At 40.3% G+C, this 17,979-nt stretch overlaps 2 protein-coding genes and 1 long non-coding RNA gene across 12 annotated transcripts in view; 1 reads left to right on the top strand and 2 right to left on the bottom strand.

Moving 5' to 3' along the window:
* Positions 1 to 3,067, top strand: part of DYNC1I2 (dynein cytoplasmic 1 intermediate chain 2) — a 42,229-nt gene extending 39,162 nt beyond the window's left edge. For all 4 annotated transcript variants that reach the window (XM_039494855.1, XM_039494852.1, XM_039494853.1 and 1 more), the window contains 2 exons: positions 1,152 to 1,277; positions 2,404 to 3,067. In XM_039494855.1, the coding sequence (XP_039350789.1) occupies positions 1,152 to 1,277; positions 2,404 to 2,517 (240 nt within the window). In that variant the 3' untranslated portion in view covers positions 2,518 to 3,067. The remainder of the gene's footprint in view (positions 1 to 1,151; positions 1,278 to 2,403) is intronic.
* Positions 1 to 11,120, bottom strand: part of LOC120374737 — a 42,910-nt gene extending 31,790 nt beyond the window's left edge. For all 3 annotated transcript variants that reach the window (XR_005586219.1, XR_005586220.1, XR_005586221.1), the window contains exon 1: positions 11,051 to 11,120. This is a non-coding gene — a long non-coding RNA (uncharacterized LOC120374737). The remainder of the gene's footprint in view (positions 1 to 11,050) is intronic.
* A 1,842-nt stretch (positions 11,121 to 12,962) lies between these two features.
* Positions 12,963 to 17,979, bottom strand: part of SLC25A12 (solute carrier family 25 member 12) — a 94,602-nt gene continuing 89,585 nt past the window's right edge. For all 5 annotated transcript variants that reach the window (XM_039495430.1, XM_039495426.1, XM_039495428.1 and 2 more), the window contains exons 16-18: positions 14,567 to 14,725; positions 14,275 to 14,365; positions 12,963 to 13,603 (exon numbers count right to left, since the gene is read on the bottom strand). In XM_039495430.1, the coding sequence (XP_039351364.1) occupies positions 13,408 to 13,603; positions 14,275 to 14,365; positions 14,567 to 14,725 (446 nt within the window). In that variant the 3' untranslated portion in view covers positions 12,963 to 13,407. The remainder of the gene's footprint in view (positions 13,604 to 14,274; positions 14,366 to 14,566; positions 14,726 to 17,979) is intronic.

The raw sequence follows: 17,979 nt of genomic DNA, 5'->3' as shown, positions 1-17,979 counted from the left end.
CCTGGTAGGATATATGAGACTTATTTTCAGACATAAAAACGGCCATACTGGGTCAGACCAATGGTCAATGCCAGGTGCTTCAGAGGGAATGAACCGAACAGGTAATTATCGTGATCCATCCCGTTGTCCATTCCAGCTTCTGGCAACCAGAAGGTAGGGACCCCATCCCTGCCCATGCCAGAGGATGTTGTGAAGGACAAGACCATAACAAGGTTTAAAAAAAAGAACTAGATAAATTCATGGAGGATAGGTCCATCAATGGCTAAGAGTTCCACAGGTTGACTGTGTGTTGTGTGAAGAAATACTTCTGTTTGTTTTAAACCTGCTGCCTATTCATTTCATTTGGTGACCTCTAGTTATGTTGTTAGGAGTAAATAACACTTCCTTATTAACAGCACAGCTTTGCAAACAGTGAGGTTCTGTAAAGGATTGTAGTCAGTACCTATCCCAAAGCCCAAGTATACTTGCTTATATTACATTTACATAGAGCCTTTAATACCAAAGGGCTTTGTACCTCAAAACACACCTGAACCTCGCTGTACTAGCGGAGGCTATTGAGGTCATTCCTAAATGCAGGTCTTCCAAGTAGCAATGAAATTGATTGCCACTAAATAAATGTCTGTTTGCTGTGTTATGTTTTGAGATGAATTTGGGGGGTGAAGGGGAATTGTCCTAGGATTGTTTTTGTAAATTTTGACTCCATACCCATTGTCCTGTAGCATATAGTATATTTACACCCGAGATGTTCCTAGTGATATAGGAACTGTTTGTATTAATATTATGAAGCAATTTTTCCTCTCTAAATGCTTAAAATAGGCTCTCATGAATGTCTACAAACTCAGGGTTTATTTTAAGAACTGAGATTTCTTTTGGGAGGAAAGAGGAGTAGAGGAAAAGTAACTGGGGTAAGATTTGTAATCTCCCATCTCTCCCAATTCCGCTTCCCAATGTATTGAACCATTGGGGAAAATACTTGTCAGATCAGTGCTGAAGATTTGTTTCACCTTTTTAAAATCTCCTTTCTCCCTAGGGGGAACAGTTGGCTAGAATACACTTTGATTTTTTTTTTTAAATAAGGGAGGGGCATGGGCAGAGAGAATAGTTACGTCCATAGAAATGCTGCTAGTTTTAACTGTTTTAAATGTATACAGGTGCCAACTGCAAGCATTACTGTGGAGGGTAATCCTGCTCTTAATCGTGTGAGATGGACACATTCTGGACGAGAGATTGCTGTAGGTGATTCAGAAGGACAAATAGTTATATATGACGTGGGAGAGGTAGGTAACTTGTTTGCTACTTAGTGTTACATGGATTTAAAGCCCCTTTCTGAATTTACTCTGTCACTTACCTTTTTGACTTTCAACTTTCCTTCAAAACATTTTTGCCAGAAATAAATGGTAATTCAAGATAAGTTCTAGTCCTCTCTTGCTTTCAGGATTAATAGTTTTTAAATGTTTCAATCTCAGTTCAACTTCATACAATACTTTAGCATTTTAAAGAAAGTTTGACATTTGTTGTAATTGTGCAACTAAAAGTAAATTGTTAAATCTCTATTTCAACAGCTTAATACTGACAATTTTACAAGTTCTATGTAATTGATACTGCAGTAGAAACTGCATACAGAGGAGATTAGTAGTGGGTGTGGACAAGATTTCACCTCCTATCACTACTCTGAATGCATGCCAGGTTGGTTGTGAACAAAAATGTACCATCCAATGGCCATTTGAACTGTAAAGTGAGAAGTAGTCTCAATTCAGTTCCTACTGGGCAGGTGTCAATCTCTCTAAAACAATTACCATTGGTGTGTATATATACTTCAAGAATTGTTGGACAAGGATAGAGAACTGCTCTCACCTGTGGAGGTGGTCTCTCCAGACTGAGGTACATGGGCCAAGCTTATCACTACCACTGCCCTATTTGTTCTGTCCTTAAACACAGGACTTCAATGCTAGAAGTCTGACAGCACCCTTATCAAGCACTGAATTTATTAAGGCTTTGTATACACTGGCACTTTGTTGGAAAAACTTTTGTTGTTTGGGGTGTTTTAAAAAAAACAAACCTCCCCTCTCCGCTCCGGGGGGTGGGAGGGGGTTGTTGGCAGGAGAGCTCTCTCCTGCTGACAAACAGCAACTACCCGGTGCGACTTTTAGCGGCACGGCTGCAGCAACACAGTCATGCTGCTAAAATCTGTGTAGTGTAGACATAGCCCTAGTTTCCACCATTTGTTGTACAACCCATACCAGCTGTATTTGCTGGTCACACTATTTGAAAACTTTGAATAAGGTAAGCTGTTTTATCCACATAATTCATAAATGTGGTGTTTAGACAAAGTGTTAAAAATACACAGAAATGTAATTTAGCTCATTTATCAATGGGTGTAAATAATATTCTATTTCTCTATAGCAAATTGCTGTTCCCCGCAATGATGAATGGACACGTTTTGGTCGAACACTAGCAGAAATTAATGCAAACAGAGCTGATGCAGAGGAGGAAGCTGCAACCCGCATACCTGCCTAAATCTTTCAAAATGGGTTATAGTAGTGGATTTGGGAATGACTTATGTAAGTTTTCAGAGTAATAGCATGCTTCAGTCTAACTGATAACCTGAGGAGAAATGTGGAATAAACTGTGGATTTTGAAAGTGTATAAAATCACTGAAAATTGTCTTGCAATGTCACTTTTTTATATATAATTACAAGCACATTATTGAATTTAATATTTAATACAGCTGCCCTGACTTAGCAAGAAACATTTTGCTGAAACACTAACCTAGATGTATATTAGCTGTAATGCTGTTGAATTTTTCAACTAACAGTATGTAACTATTTCTGAAGGATAAACACAAGTTCCATTTCTCACTCAACTTCCTGTATTGCACTGGCTAACTTTCATTAGGTAGTTAATCTCTGAAGATTTGTTATTAGGATATTAGAACTGCCCACGGAAGTGCATGCATCTGTTCAAAGTAAACCTTCATCCTGTTTTTTACTTGCTCTTTTTTAATAAACAAGTAAGGCTAAGGTAGTAGGTTATGTATACGAATAAAATCATTAGTCTGTAAAACTTATTTGGTCACTGAACCTGACTTTGTAGAATACATATTTAGTACTAGGTCTTTGTTAAAAAGTTCATTAAAAGGTGAGATTTCTTTATAAATAAAAGGTTACACAAGCTTTTATCACCAGCCCAGCCCCCAGGTCTCATCCTTCTTTAGTAGTAACATCTTTGCTCAGATGTACAAAATCATTAGGAACCACTTATTTACATTCAAATAAATCAGTATAACATTCTTTCCTGTTCCTCCCAAGACAAAGAACCAAGAGGTACCTAACTCCAGTCCTAGAAGATTGCTATCCCCATCATACTGTAAGAGTCAGGTGCTGGTGTCTTTGTTGCCACAGCCCATACATAGAAGTATATGGTATTAAAACACTGACTTAATATGTGTAAAGAATGTAGAAATGAGTCCTTATTTAGTGTTTTGGGTAGAGATTCCAGGATTAGCACCAGGATTTCTGGAGAATGTTAAAGCCTATTATAATCTGCAAGATGAAAAAATGACTAATAGAGTAGATGAAATTATTTACAAAAATCTCACCTCATGCTATAGGTGATAAAATTGCCAAGCAACTAGAAAAAGCGAAGAGAAACATGTTCCATTTGTGCCAAGCTCATGTGAGGCAGTAAAAGGGCTTGTGTAGTGATGTGGACCTAGCTTGGCCTATCCCCTACTGCTTGCCCCATCCCACCCTTTTAAAAATAAATAAATCAGCCAGCTTGTGTCACAAGAAAAATCTCTTAAGCTCTTGTTTTCCCCAGCTCACTCTGTTTTCCCCCACAAATGTCACCTTAAGTATTTCTGACTAATCCCTGCAGGACTTAGCCCAGGTCAGCTTTAAGGTGCTAGAACCTCCTTTTGCTACCCTACTTTCAGAGACCATTTGACCCCAACTTTTCAAACTAGGACTGCCTACAAAGGCTCTCCATATCATCATAGGTACTTTTCTCTCAAGGATTTACCAGTAGTATCACCAATCTGCTTTTAAATTATTTTTCCTCTATCAGTTCCTCCACTCTGTCCACTCCCTTGCTGTGGCAGGGAAGACATACTTTGCTGTTTGTGTAGAGACAACAATGCCTCTCCATTCCTGAGCCAAGACTCTGATTAATGTCTGCGTCAATACAGCCTTTTGTCTATCAAGACCAACATCACTCCTTCAAACTTCTGTGAGAGTATGGACAGTGCTTTTAAAAACTTTTATGAAGTCTGTGCCCTCTAACTCTGTACAGAAAAGGCTCTAGTTGAACATCAAGGAGAGTGCCTGACTCCTCCATTCAGAACATTTGTTTCTCAGAGGTTCTCCACTCTGCGAGAGAGCTTCTGTGTAGCAGAATGATGCTGCGCAAGACTCCACACCTATCTGCTTAGAATAGCGTTCCCCTAGTGCTGCGCCAGACCCATCTTGGAGGGGAAGGGAACTCAGCTTGTCTCTCCTCCCCCAACTTGGGCCCATTTGTTTGGCAAGTGACAAAAATAGACTAACTTCCAGCTGAAACTGGAAATGCCAGGTCAGTGCTTCCAGGAAAAAAAAAAAGTCTGTTCTACTCTGAGGTCTAGGTCCTATTTCCCCTCTTTTTACAACCACAGCAGAAGCAACTCTTAAGTGGTGTGAGCCTGAGGACCACAATCTGGCCCAAGGCCAATCCCACTCATGCTGGGAGAAGTCCTACTTATCCACCATGCATGTAAAGGAAGGGCTCTTTGTCTCCATTGCTCTTGAAATGTACTACTTCTGACTCAATAAGGTAGTAACCCAGAGGGTATTCCCTACCATTATCTAAACTTATCCTCTTCCCACCCACCCCCAAAAATATCTGGAGGAGAATAAAGAATGCAGGCAGAAGTCTAGCAGCAGAATAGAGGCTACCAGTTTATTGCACTGAAGGCAGCATGTATGATTAACTGCCTTGTAGGCAGGTGGCCTATCATGTGCTCATGGCCCTCACAGACTGAGTACAGGCTCTTGAGACTAGAGTGGCTGAACTGGAGGAGCTAAGAGAGACAGAAAGACAAAGATGAGACTTTCTGGAATATGGTAGAACAATCCCACTCCACATCTGACAGCCTCAGTGCTGTTGAGGAGGATGAAAGTCTCAAGAGGAGAGAAATGATCCCATGGTCATTTTTCAGAATGGAGAAGTAAATAGTGGTGTCCTCCAAGGGTCTGTGCTGTTCAACATATTCATAAATTACCTGGAAAAAGGTTACAAAGTTTGCAGATTATACAAAATTACTCAAGACAGTTAAGTCCAAAGCTGACTGCAAAGAGTTACAAAGGGATCTCACAAAAGTGGGTGACTGGGCAACAAAATGGCAGATGAACTTCAAGGTTAATAAATGCAAAGTAAGGCACACTGGAAAACAGTCTCAACTATACATACAAAATGATGCATCCTAAATTAGCTGTTACTAAAGAAAGATCTTAGCGTCATCATGGATAGTTTTCTGAAAACATCCACTCAATGTGCAGAAGCAATTGAAAAAGCTAACACTGTTAGGAACCGTTAGTAAAGAGACAGAAAATATCATAGTGCCACTATATAAATCCATGGTATGCCCACACCTTCAATACTGTGTGCAATTCTGGTCACCCCATCTCAAAAAAAGATACATTAGAATTGGAAAAGGTACAGAGAAGGGCAACAAATGATTAATGGTATGGAACAGCTTCCATATGAGGAGTGATTAAAAAGACTGGAACTGTTCAGCTTGGAAGAGAGACGATTAAAGGGGGATATGATAGAGATCTCCACACCATTCATGATTTTATAGAAAGTGAATAAGGAAGGAAATGTTATTTACTCCTTCACATAACAAAAAAACCAGGGATCACCCAATGAAATTAATAAGCAGCAGGTTTAAAATAAACAAGAGCTACTTCACACAGTGCAGTCAATCTGCAGAACTCATTGGCAGGAGATGCTGGAAAAGCCAAAACTGTAACTGGATTAAAAAAGAATTAGGTAAATTCAGGGAGGATAGAGCCATCAACAGCTCTTAGCCAAGATGATCAGGAATGCTGTCCCGTGTTCCCAGGCCTCTGACTGTGAAATGCTAGGACTGGATAACGGGATGGATGATTGCCCTGTTCTGTTCATTCCCTTTGAAGCTTCTGGCATTGACCACTGTTGGAAGATAGGATACTGGCCAAATGGACCATCGATCTGACCCAGTATGGCCATTCTTATGTACTGGCTCAGATCATGCTCTTTCCCTGGGACAGGTGCAAAGAATTATTAGGTATAGAGGGCAGTCATCTGACCCCAGACTTGAAATGACTGATAGTTTGTGGTTTTCAAATGGTTCAGAATTGAGTCATGTCCACTAAGTGAACTTGGCATCCTGTATGCCTGTTGATGCTCCCCTTCACATTAACATTGCAGCTGAGGGACTTCCCTACTGTTACAAGTAGATAAGATATCCATCATAAGACACAGCCCTCTGTCTGGTGAAAGCACTGCACTAAACAGTAGTTACCAAAACAAGGAGTCCCGTGGCACCTTAAAGACTAGCAGATTTATTTGGACATAAGCTTTCGTGGGTAAAAACACCACTTCTTACTCACAAATGCTTATGCCCAAATAAATCTGTTAGTCTTTAAGATGCCACCGACTCCTCCTTGTTTTTGTGGATACAGACTAACAGGGCTACTCCTCTGATACTAAACAGTAGTTGGCATCCCAGTGTGAGAACAAGTTTGGAATAGAAGCATTGTTCTAAACTACACAATCATCTGAGACTGAGGGTGGGGGAAAGCAAACTAGGCCTTTCCAGCTCTGACTATTTGAATTACCTTAGCAGACCTGTTACTAAGGCTTGTTAGCATCAGTCTCAGAGCTTAGCCCTGAACTCCAACCTTTTCCATTTCAGCAACCTACATAAATTGGTAAGCAAGGTAGGATCTGCTTGTTTCTAAATTCTTTGGCTAAATCACCAGAGCCCAAGATTGAAACCTTGGCAACCCAACCTTATATGCAGTCCCATTATTATTCTTGCTATTGAAGAGAACCTGCTAATCTCTGGAAGGATAATGCCTTTCTCACTAAGAGACCAAAATGGTGATGGCTCCCTTCTGGAGGCAGATTGAAGGACCTTACAATAAATTGTTGTTGCTTTTTATACACACACACAAGATTAAATATTAGTAACTCCGCAGCCCTGGAAACCCTAGGAAAAAGTAGGCTAAATTCAGGCCAGGAGGCACACTTGCTTCCAGTGGCATCGGCATTGACCTTGCTGCAGGGCCCTGACAGTGGAAAGTCCTCTGCACAGTGAACACTACAGTAGCAGAGAGCAGTTTTAACCACATAGCAAAAGAGGAGGGCCAGCACTGTCCCATGAATGGGCAAGGCTGGGCAAGGTGTGTGGGGACATGGCAGCTGGCAAATGCACTGATTCGGCTCATCCTCTCAGTAGCCTCCCACAGCCCAGTCCCTACTCAGCACCAATCAGAATTTAAAGCTACTCAGGGCAGGCGGTGACATTGCTTCTGCCTCCAGGCGCATGGGAAGATAATTTACATCTTGTTTCAGCTTCAGCAAATAAACCACACTTTACAACAAAAACAAACTTGAGACTGAGGATTTAACAAAAACAATAGAAAATCCAACACAGGATCCAACATTAGCATTACGTAGGTTTAAAGAACACAAATCTCAAGTGTTTGATTGTGCCTTTCAGATGGGTGGCGCTCCAGGTACATGCACAGGATAGCTGCAGCTTACTGCACTATATTTTTTATGGAAATAAATGCCATGCAGTATTGGATGTGCTAATTACATGTCTTTGTGTCTATGTAATGAGACCTAATCACAGCACTAAAAGCACTTGTTTATTTCAGTGTGCATTAGACATGCACAGAGCTGGAATGCAGCACTGCTACATTCAACACATTTGGCAGAAAAATCACAGGTGCTCATAGAGACATGGAGGACTCCAAAAGCAGCAAAGCTCAGCCAACCACTATGCAAGGGGACTGGGCTCAGATGGCCCAGGATGACACTCTCCCCCCTCTCCCACCACAGACCTGTTCCATACATCAGTGGTAGCATCAAAAGGATGTTTTAAAGGGAGGGCAGGGCCATAACCAGTGGATCCTCAATTATGCAGCTCCACTAGCTAACTCTGCCACATTGGGCTGGAGGGGTCTGTATCATAGAGGCTATTTCAGTCCATGGGCTGCAGCAGCAATCAAAGTGTCTCAGCTGGCACTCTGGTCACGGGGAGACCTCTGCATTAAGTCCATTTGTGCTGTGGTTGCGGGGAGAGCTGGGACCAGACTGCAACTATGCCACGATTTTTAAACAACTTAATTTCTGATCCAAATCACTTCAAACACTTCAGTGGCACTTGTCTGAAGGGATGACTTAATCCAGTGGGAGACTGAAGTTTTAAAATTAATCCAGATGAGTTACCCAAGTGGATAAAACATCAGACTTAATCACCTGCACAAATACTCTGAAAACCTCAACAGCTGCCCCAGTGCTTCACAAAACAAAAAATACCCTTTGGGCCGAGAACAAGGGGAAACCATTATATTCCAAAGGTTTTTCCCCCCCCCCCAGCAAGTTTCAAGTGCCTGAAAATGGGCACGTATAGGGAGAATGCTGCCTTCACCATCACAGAAGCTTTGCAGAGCCCTATGCTAAACAGTGGAGCTGGCTGGAGAATGACAGTTGTTTCACAACAACTTGTGAAGTTTTGACTTTTCTTTTTGTTCCACACAGTGCAAAACAGTTTGGCTTCACGTGTTGACAAAAAATACACAACACCAAACACACACACACAAAACATTTAGCTGAAAATGCTTTAACTAGCTCCACTGTGAAAAGGGTGAAAATCACCTTCTGTGCATTAGTACCAGAGAGCATTCAAAGTTTATTTAGTACCATTTGTTCTTAGTCTCTTCTACAATCCTACTTCTTTGCCAGGAGAACCATTTCACATACTTAAAAATCAGAATTGTGTTTATGTTGCTATTTAATCTATGCTATAAACAGAAGTTCTCTTACCAATTCTTGGTATTAAAAAAACCCTCATTCTATTATGAGCAAAGCTCATATGGAGACTGGCTACTGCAATCAGAATTGTGTCTTCAGGAGGTTATCTTCGCTCAATAGATTTGAAAGTGAAATAATGTCAGGCTTCCATCAGCTTTGCCCTGTCAAAGTACCCCCTCTATTTTCAATCCAAAATCATGCTGTTCAATTTGACATTTGCCCTGTATATTTTCACCAACCTTACGATAGTAGCTTTCTGTTCAGTTGAGACACCCAGGGACTGAATAAAGAACAGGCATGTCATGTGATGGTGTCCACCCCCCAGGCATGGGAATTTTTAGTGACCAGAGCACAGCTTTGCAGCTTCTGCTGGAATTTAAATACATTTTAGAGGTATTTTCCCCTCCCTCTCCACTCCAAAACAATCTCTTCTAATTATAGATTAAAATTTTCAAAAACACAACAAACTAGTTCTGTTCCAGAGGACTCCAGACAAGAACTAGGTATGAATATGAGTCTTGGTAGGCTTCAGCATGGATCTGGATCCACAGGTCAGGTATCATTTAGGGAAACGTATTAGAAAATGGAATCTAGCTTCAAGCAATTTATAACCATTTTTATTTTTCCTCCCAAACCATATTTGCATTGACAACCCCATCCCCCCAAACATTTAGGGAATGAAAAGCAGGATAGGGTGGATGGGATTTTTTTAGCCAATCCCATGTCAGCAGTTATGGAGGGACCAGCATGCCAGTCGCAGGATGCTAGATATTGTAAATGATCATCCCAGGAGCCTCACTGTCCAATCACTATTTTGGAACTCAAGTCAGTCAACAAGCTGTGACAAAGATTAAATGCCAGTGGGTACCAAGCATTTTCTACTCCTCAAGGAAGCATATTCTTGTCATAGAGCAGAACAAAATTTGAAGATACAGAAGTGTGAGCTGCCTAAGAAGCCTCTGCCTAGACAAATTATGTAAACAGATACATTATCTGACCGAGGACTGGGAGCCCCATAATAGCCTTGGTTACATACACTCAATTCCTGTTGAAGTCAAGGGAAGTTTTGCTCAAAAGCTAAGCGCTGATTGTAGTTCTGCAGCTACAAAAGTTACCATCTTTTGGACAATGACTAAAACACAGGGAAGATTTGCAAGTGTTTATTTGGCAGAGACAGGAATGGCTGAGCATTCCTATTCATTTGTTTAAAAAAATCTCCTTCTTCCTTAAATGCTCTCTAAAACCCTGGCCTTCACCTGTTGTAAGGTGAACTAAAATATTTAACTGGAATAAAGTCTAGGCAATTTTAGTTGTCTTTATAAAAAATAAATAAAAAAATCCAGGAAGCTATTTAACCCAACCATGGCCCAGAAACTAAAGTGTCTTAAACGGAAGTTGTAGGCTAGGTAGTTTTCTACCCTGCTTATAAAAACCTGGCCAATGCCTGTCTTTTGGAATCAACAGCTCTCTCTTCTCAGTATTACATTTCCTTAACAGTTTCCTAAGGAATTGCAAACCTTTCACTGTCACCTATTGCAATTAACATACACCTCTACCCCGATATAACACTGTCCTTGGGAGCCAAAAAATCTTATTGTGTTATAGGTGAAAGTTATATTGAACTTGCTTTGATCCACCGGAGTGCACAGCCGCCCCCTGAGCGCTGCTTTACCGTGTTATATCCGAATTCGTGTTATAGCGGGTCGCGTTATAGAGGTGTAGCTGCCTGAGATTAAGTGGCAACTGGATTGAGCTCAGGAGCCATTTTACCTGCATTTGGTATTTTACTGCAGTTCTTAACCCCAGAACATGGAATTAAGCCATTAACTTGGCATTAATTTAGCAGTCCCCACCCAAGTCAGTTTGTAGGCAAGGCACAGCAGGGCTTCTCCCCAGGTTACCACGCACACACCGTCAGACCCAGTCTCCTTTAAATAGGTTTATTGTCCAAACATAAGCCAAACAAACAGAAAATAGTCCTTCTGCTCACCTTTATCCAACCTCTCCTTCCCAGATCCAGCCAGCTCCCTGCTCAGCCAGTCCTCATTCAGCCAGCTCCACCACAGGAGTTAACTCCACTCTTCTGTAGTGCCAGGTACAGCCTGTCCCAATCATTACTCCTCTGACAGGCTGTTACAGCCCCAGGTGTAGCCCTGCCTCCTTTAATTGGCTCAACTGGGCCCACCTGCTCTGATACAGGGGCACTGGTGCTGCTCTGCTTACAGGGACCAGCTATCCTATGACAGTAGGGTGATAGATTACAACTGTGAGCAGGAACTCCTGGTTTTTCTTGCGAGTCAGGCTGGAATTTTGCATTTGCATTGTTCCAAAAGCAAATTACCTGACAGTCAAAAAGGGCTTTTAATTTAGCAAATTTTAATTTTAATTTAGCAAATTTGAGGCAAAAGTTCTACATATTTTTTTCTTCAAAATACCTGGAAATCTTCTCAGAGTACAGCACCCCTTCTTGGAACTCAACTAGGTGCCTTCATTTTATTTTTTCTGGAACTTAAGAGATTTTGCAAAACAATTAACTTTCCCCAACTTGTGTTCCTCCTCCAAAAAGGAACTTAGCTCCTCCCTGAGCAAGTATTTCAAAGTGGATTAATTCTTATATACCTCAAGCCCACAAAGCCAGGAGGGCTTGCAGCTTCCAGAGCTGTCAGAAGTCATTCTTCTAAAGCTACAGGAACCTCCTGTGCACAGGGGCGGCTCTAGGCACCAGCGGGCCAAGCGCCCGCTTGGGGCGGCATCCTGGGGAGGGCGTCATTTGGCTCCGGTGGAGCTCCCGCCGGCATGCCTGCGGCAGGTCCACCAGAGCCCGGGACGAGCGGACCTGCCGCAGTCATGCCTGCGGCGGGTCCCGTCTTCCCGCGGCTCCGGTTGAGCTCCCGCAGGCATGACTGCGGCAGGTCCACCGGAGCCAAATGCCGCCCTCCCCAGGAAGCCGGAGCCGCGGGAAGAGGGGACCCGCCGCGGGACTGGGGAAGGGCGGCGCAGCGCTCCGCGCTGCTTGGGGCAGCCTACTTTGTAGAGCCGCCCCTGCCTGTGCAGAATATAGAGCAGCTTTGTAAGTCTGCAAGGCTGTACTCAGAGATATTTGCACACATTCATACAGCGCTGCAGATCAGATGTTAACCTCCAGGCAGCAGGGATACGATTTCCCCATGCTGCACATTAATACAAACTTTGCACTGCTAGTGAAAGCACAATCATAATAAAATGGAAGCTGTGTCTTTTAAACAAAAAGAGATTACATCAGAGTTCAGATCTGAATATTCACCAATCCAACCTCTGGGTGATAAGATTTCCTAGATTACACAAGGAGCCAAATTTATCTCTAGGCCATTCCACTGAACACAACAGATGAGTTAGGCCAAGGCCTTTTATTACTTAATTACAAATATGACACTTTTGGGACTTGCTGGCAAACTAGCAGTGCATATCCTGGCAATTATTTCATCCGAATATGCTCAAACTAAACCCTGGACTTATTTTACTTGCTATTCAGATATGTACATTTACAGGATAAATGTATTCAGAGTGCTCATAAGAAAATCCACTTCGAACTGGTAAATACAATCTCACTAAATTTAAATGTGAGATGCTGGAATTCAGAATTACCAAAAAGTTACTAGTTAGCATTACCGTGAGTTTCTGGGTAATCCCTACAGTTTCCAAGCACTCCTCCCCACATACACACCCACCGTTACTGTGGGTAACTTCCTATCAGCACTGCATCTTTATGCTTTTGCCTTTATTAGCTAATACCTTGATTTATTCCCTAAGGCAAGTCACGCTACACGATAATGGTCCCTTTCTGGCCTTAAAAATCTATGACTCAATACACCAAATATCTGATGGTTTATTTTTATAAATTACACAAATATAAGAAAATGAAATGACTTTAAATATATTTTATTGTCACATGATTCTTAATAAAAACACCTTCAAAACATTCTGTACATTTCAAACTGCTTAGAACCACATACCCATTATATAAATGTAATCGTGTATAGATGCCATGATGTCTCTGTACAAAGATGTACAATATGTACAGTAACATTAAGTGCAAGCTGTGCAAAGCCAAGTCAAGGTTACTGGTTCATGCCACTGGTTAGGAAAAAGAAATCAATGCAGAACTAAAGCTTCAATCCGTTTCTTGTGTGCAAATGATTAATTTAGAAACAAATAAATGCATGTTGTATATCATATAGAAAGGAGTGATTTGACTTGAATTCTCAGTTCAGCAAGAGCAACATGCAGCTGACTGGATAGATACAGCACTGCTCTCAAACTTTTTTTTTTTTTCCCCATGGCCTTATTATACTAGGCTGGAAGGTCATCTCAGGATTCAGCTGCTACTTTTGGTAGAACTGAAACAACCTCAGGAGATCGAAATTTTGGAAGATAAAGCCCAAACTTGTTTTCTATGCCAGCAAATGTAGCTGTAGCAAGTCTGTATCCACCTATGTGGTCAGGATTAACAGGAGGAAGGTCTGAGATTCGAGATTTTGGGGTAGGTTCTGATCCAGACGGTTTGCTGTTTGAGAAGAAAAAAAGAAAAGGTTGCTTATTTAAAATGTTTCTCCTGCACCAGAGTAACAGAGCAGAATCTATAGTAAGCCAATACTAAAAATGATCATCTGTCTACAACATATAAATCAACGTAGTTAGGAGTTAATTATTCTGATTAGCTTTTAAAATAAAGGAAGCTTGCTTTAAAGGCCACTATCAAGTAGTTCAGGCTAAAATTTAGTTTCTGGATATTTTAGAACAGAAATATTTTAATGAAAAAAAATGTTTAAATGATTTTAATGAAAACAGTTTGAGGGGGATTTAATCATCATCTTGCAGTGTAGGAAACCCATATACAGCAGTTTTGTGCAGTGCATTAAAAAAAGTGAAACTGACGTACTTCATGTTGCTTAGACAGTGAAATAGTAAACAAATCAAGTCAAACTGATTTGTTTAAGCTCTTTCAGTTTTAACACCCAAAGATGTTACTGGTAATATAAGTGTGTGTGTGTGTGTGCGCGCACAGGGTACAATTAAAACAAAATTCTGGCACTTTGATTTACAGTTAATAAATATCATTAAGTTTAACTACATCTGTTTCAACATATTCTTTCCATATAGTTCTCTGAAGGCTCTGTCTGAATTCTAACTTGGCAGACCCAGTTTGCATGTTAGTGAGCAAATGTTTGCACTTACATTCCTCCAAAATCAACATAGAACCATCGCTGCAGAAGTTCATAGGTCACTAACGTAACACCAAACTGAGGTGAAGATCTGAACACTCGAGCTGTTGAATAGTACAAATAATACTGTAATACAGCAACGTTAGATCAAGAAAGATGGTCTGAGAATTTCAAATGAACCAGTGCACTACAATACCAGGGCCCAATTCTGCAAATTTTACTGCTGGGAGTAATCCTGAGTAAAATAACATAGAAAAAATGTGCAGGATTGTGGTCTGACTTTAAATCTAAAGAAAATTTCCTACCTAAAGCTCCCTTCCAAAAAGCCGAAGGGCCTTCTTCTCTAAGTATCTTTCTAAAACAGTCAATAAGTCCACTGTATGTTGTCTGACCAGCGCGAGCTGCCACTTGCAGTCTTGTCTTGATGACATCAGCAGGGGTTACCAAGGAAGCAGCAGGCACACCTTTTAGAAGAAAACAGCATTTAATTTACACAAAGTATCTTGTAAAAGATAGAAATATTTCTAATGACAAAGAACATAGCTGCAAACGTTAATCTTTTTGTGAAATCAAAGCTTATTAAAAATGTAAACCCACACAAACCTGGTACTAATGTAAAGTATTCAAAATAGACTTTTCCTGCAGCTAGCATAGCACGATCCTTCTAAATGTTTCTTCTAAATCACAAAGCTAATTTTATGACAGATGCTAAAGAAAAATATAAATGAAAATACAGCCAAGAGAACTGCAAAAATTATGCAACGATATTAACAGAACAATTCTCTCAAGAGCTCCCCTTTGAGTTTTATTATCAGTCATTTAAAATACCTTTTATTTTTCCTTGTTTAAAGAGCGAAGCAAATATTTCCAAGTATAAATAGTTAAATCTCTCTCTCTCTCAATATAAGGGATTAAATATTCTTGACACAAATTAGTAGTGCTCTCAGCTGATTCTAGGAGCTCTGTCAGCCTTACTGTGCTTTGTGAATATTAATATTTCTACTCACCTATTGTACGTACCAAGTACTTTGTAACAGTATAGCTGATTAACTGCTCTGCAAACCTCTCAAGTACTAACATTCCAATCCTTCACAGATCCATTTGTTTAAAGGTGTAAATATGCAAAGTGATCATTTAGAGGCCATCTATTCTACAGTGACATTTCTGTGGTGCTCTTTGGCCAGTTCATTAGCAGAACACAAGTCTATTTAAAAAGTAAACTATAAAGAAAGGTTGACAATAAAGGCATTTTTGGTACACAGTATGGTAACAGCCATCAGTGATGATACAGTAACAGTACACCACCACCGGTTTCTTATTCAAATGAAAGGGAAACTGTGCAGGTAAAGTACTCTCCTGAAGACACAATAATGGATGATGTTAGAATATTTATAAAATTTAGATGTAAAAATCCAACTCTCATTTTTAATATAATGTATATTGACTCATTTCAATCACTTAACCAAAAACAAGAATTCCCTTCCAGCTTGGAACTTAAATGTTCATTTTCAGCCTTGGTTGAATTGTTACTATTGATTTCAATACAATTAAAAAACCAGCATAACAGTTGTCTACATAGCACTTAAGGGAGATTTATCAAGTTGACAGGTCAGAAATTTAACAAAGTTACAGTAAACCTTCCCAAACATCCTGCTGATCAAGTCAGTAGGTTTTACATTGGAACAGGAGCAGCAAAGCCAATCTATTTGCTAAAGCTAATTATGCACTATTACAACCCTACAAACTTTCTTTGAAGCCAAATGTGTACACACAATGTTCTTCTCAGTTATGCTTATCTGATGCATTCTCGTTAAACAGTAAAATGAATTTGCAACTCAGAAAGAGGGATTCTTGTAGGCTAAATTTTATATCTCGTACAAGATTTATAGCCATTTCTATTGAGCTCATTGCATTAATATCCAAGTACCTGATAAATATTCATGAACTAAGCTGTGGTTAAAAAACACAAATGGCAAGTCTTATTATAGGATACTAGACCTCACGGTGTATTTTTCAGTAGTTCTATGAACACAATGGAACAGATTTTCTTCCCATTTCTGGGCCCTTTGTGCCATTCAAGAGCAAAAGGGCCCAGAAAACTGTCTCACCTCCCCTGCTGGATAACCCACAGCCAGGGGGCATACCCAACTGGGAAAGAACAGGCCAACCAGGTCTTACGCCAGCTCCAGATTAGGTGGCAGCTCTAGTGATCCCTGGATAGCTCCAAGGTTAGTCTAATAAACTACACATAGGCCAGCCCCAAACGGGCCCAGAATCAAGGAACTGCAAACACCTCCTCTGCATTCTACCTCACTTGTGTTACACACAGCAGATACTGGGTGCAAAAGAGAATTTGGCCCGTATGTCTAGCAGTGCATTTTTAGCCTACTCACCCCCATCACTTTTGGGCCTAATGTTCTTATACTACTGACTGAGATAAAAGGCCATTATTACCAAAAGACCAGTTACCAGTTTTGTTCATTCCAAGTGTAGCCAATGATTTAAGTTTATTGTATAGTCATTGGGTAATGTTGTGATTTACTAACATGTTACGTTACATATAATCACTGTATGCTAAACAGAGTTAGATTATAGAAATATAAGATTGATCAGTACTTAGAAGGGATAATTATAGATTAGATATTTAAGTAAGTCGGGTTGCAATGTAAGGCCTAAAGGCTAAGGCCTGTAAGATTTTAGCTTAGCCACACTAGGCCAGAGGCTTAAGAAATGCTTGACAAAAGTAAGCAACCAAAGAATGACCCTTTGCCACAAGATGACCAGAAAAGATGTACCAATGGGTGATACTGCAAAAAATTAACTGTAAGAGTAATTTTTTGCTTATAAGATGCTCAGTAGTCACATTTTTCTAACACATGCCCTAACCGCAAGGTGCACTATGTGCATAAATACTAATGAGGTATAGTCAGAATCACATTATAAAAAGAGGGTGCCCAGATTAGGAAAATTGAGCTCCCCACGGGAAACTCCAGCAGGAACCATCCCTTTACTGATAATCAATCCATGAGAGACCCATCAGACTCTAACACTATCTAGGAGCATGTGAGTATAACTATATAAGTAACTTGTGCATAGGTCTGTATAGAATTTCTATGTGCTTAGGTAATCATAACTTTGATTGTAATTTTAATAAAAACTTGTCAAACAGACTAGACATTGTACTTATAAATGTATGTGTGGTCTCTACTCTGGGTCTTTGTGTGTTCCTAGAGACTCTAAATCTGAAGCAAGTAGCAGAGGTGACTTTTACTGTTAAGCCTGAAACTGTAACCAGCTGAGTCGAACCCATGGTGGTGTAATACCACATTACAAAATTCACTTTAAATAAAATAAAAGGCTACAGAAGTAATTTCTAAACACTAACTTCATGTGTGTGGGGTGAGTTTGTCCTACTATCCTTACAAGGGAAATCTTGATTAGAAATTCTTTAAAAAAACATGAAGAGTATGTTATTTTCACTCCTGTCTCCTTACTGAACAGTAAGGCACCTTCAAATCTTTATTTTGGCATTTACCTTTGAACTGAAAGTTTCTTCCCCAGTTGTTTAGGAGCCCTAAGCTAGATGAATCATTTTCTTTTTAATTCTTCTCAGTATAAGTTCATCAAAGATTCAAATTAGCCTTCAAGTCAGAGAGCCTGGTAACAACTAAAACCCCATTGAGACAGACAGATCAAATTTGGCTACAAGTTGCTGAGC

This window comes from Mauremys reevesii, linkage group 11 (assembly GCF_016161935.1).
Source record: "Mauremys reevesii isolate NIE-2019 linkage group 11, ASM1616193v1, whole genome shotgun sequence".
Lineage (NCBI taxonomy): Eukaryota > Metazoa > Chordata > Testudines > Geoemydidae > Mauremys > Mauremys reevesii.
This window is presented reverse-complemented; position numbering and strand designations above follow the sequence as displayed.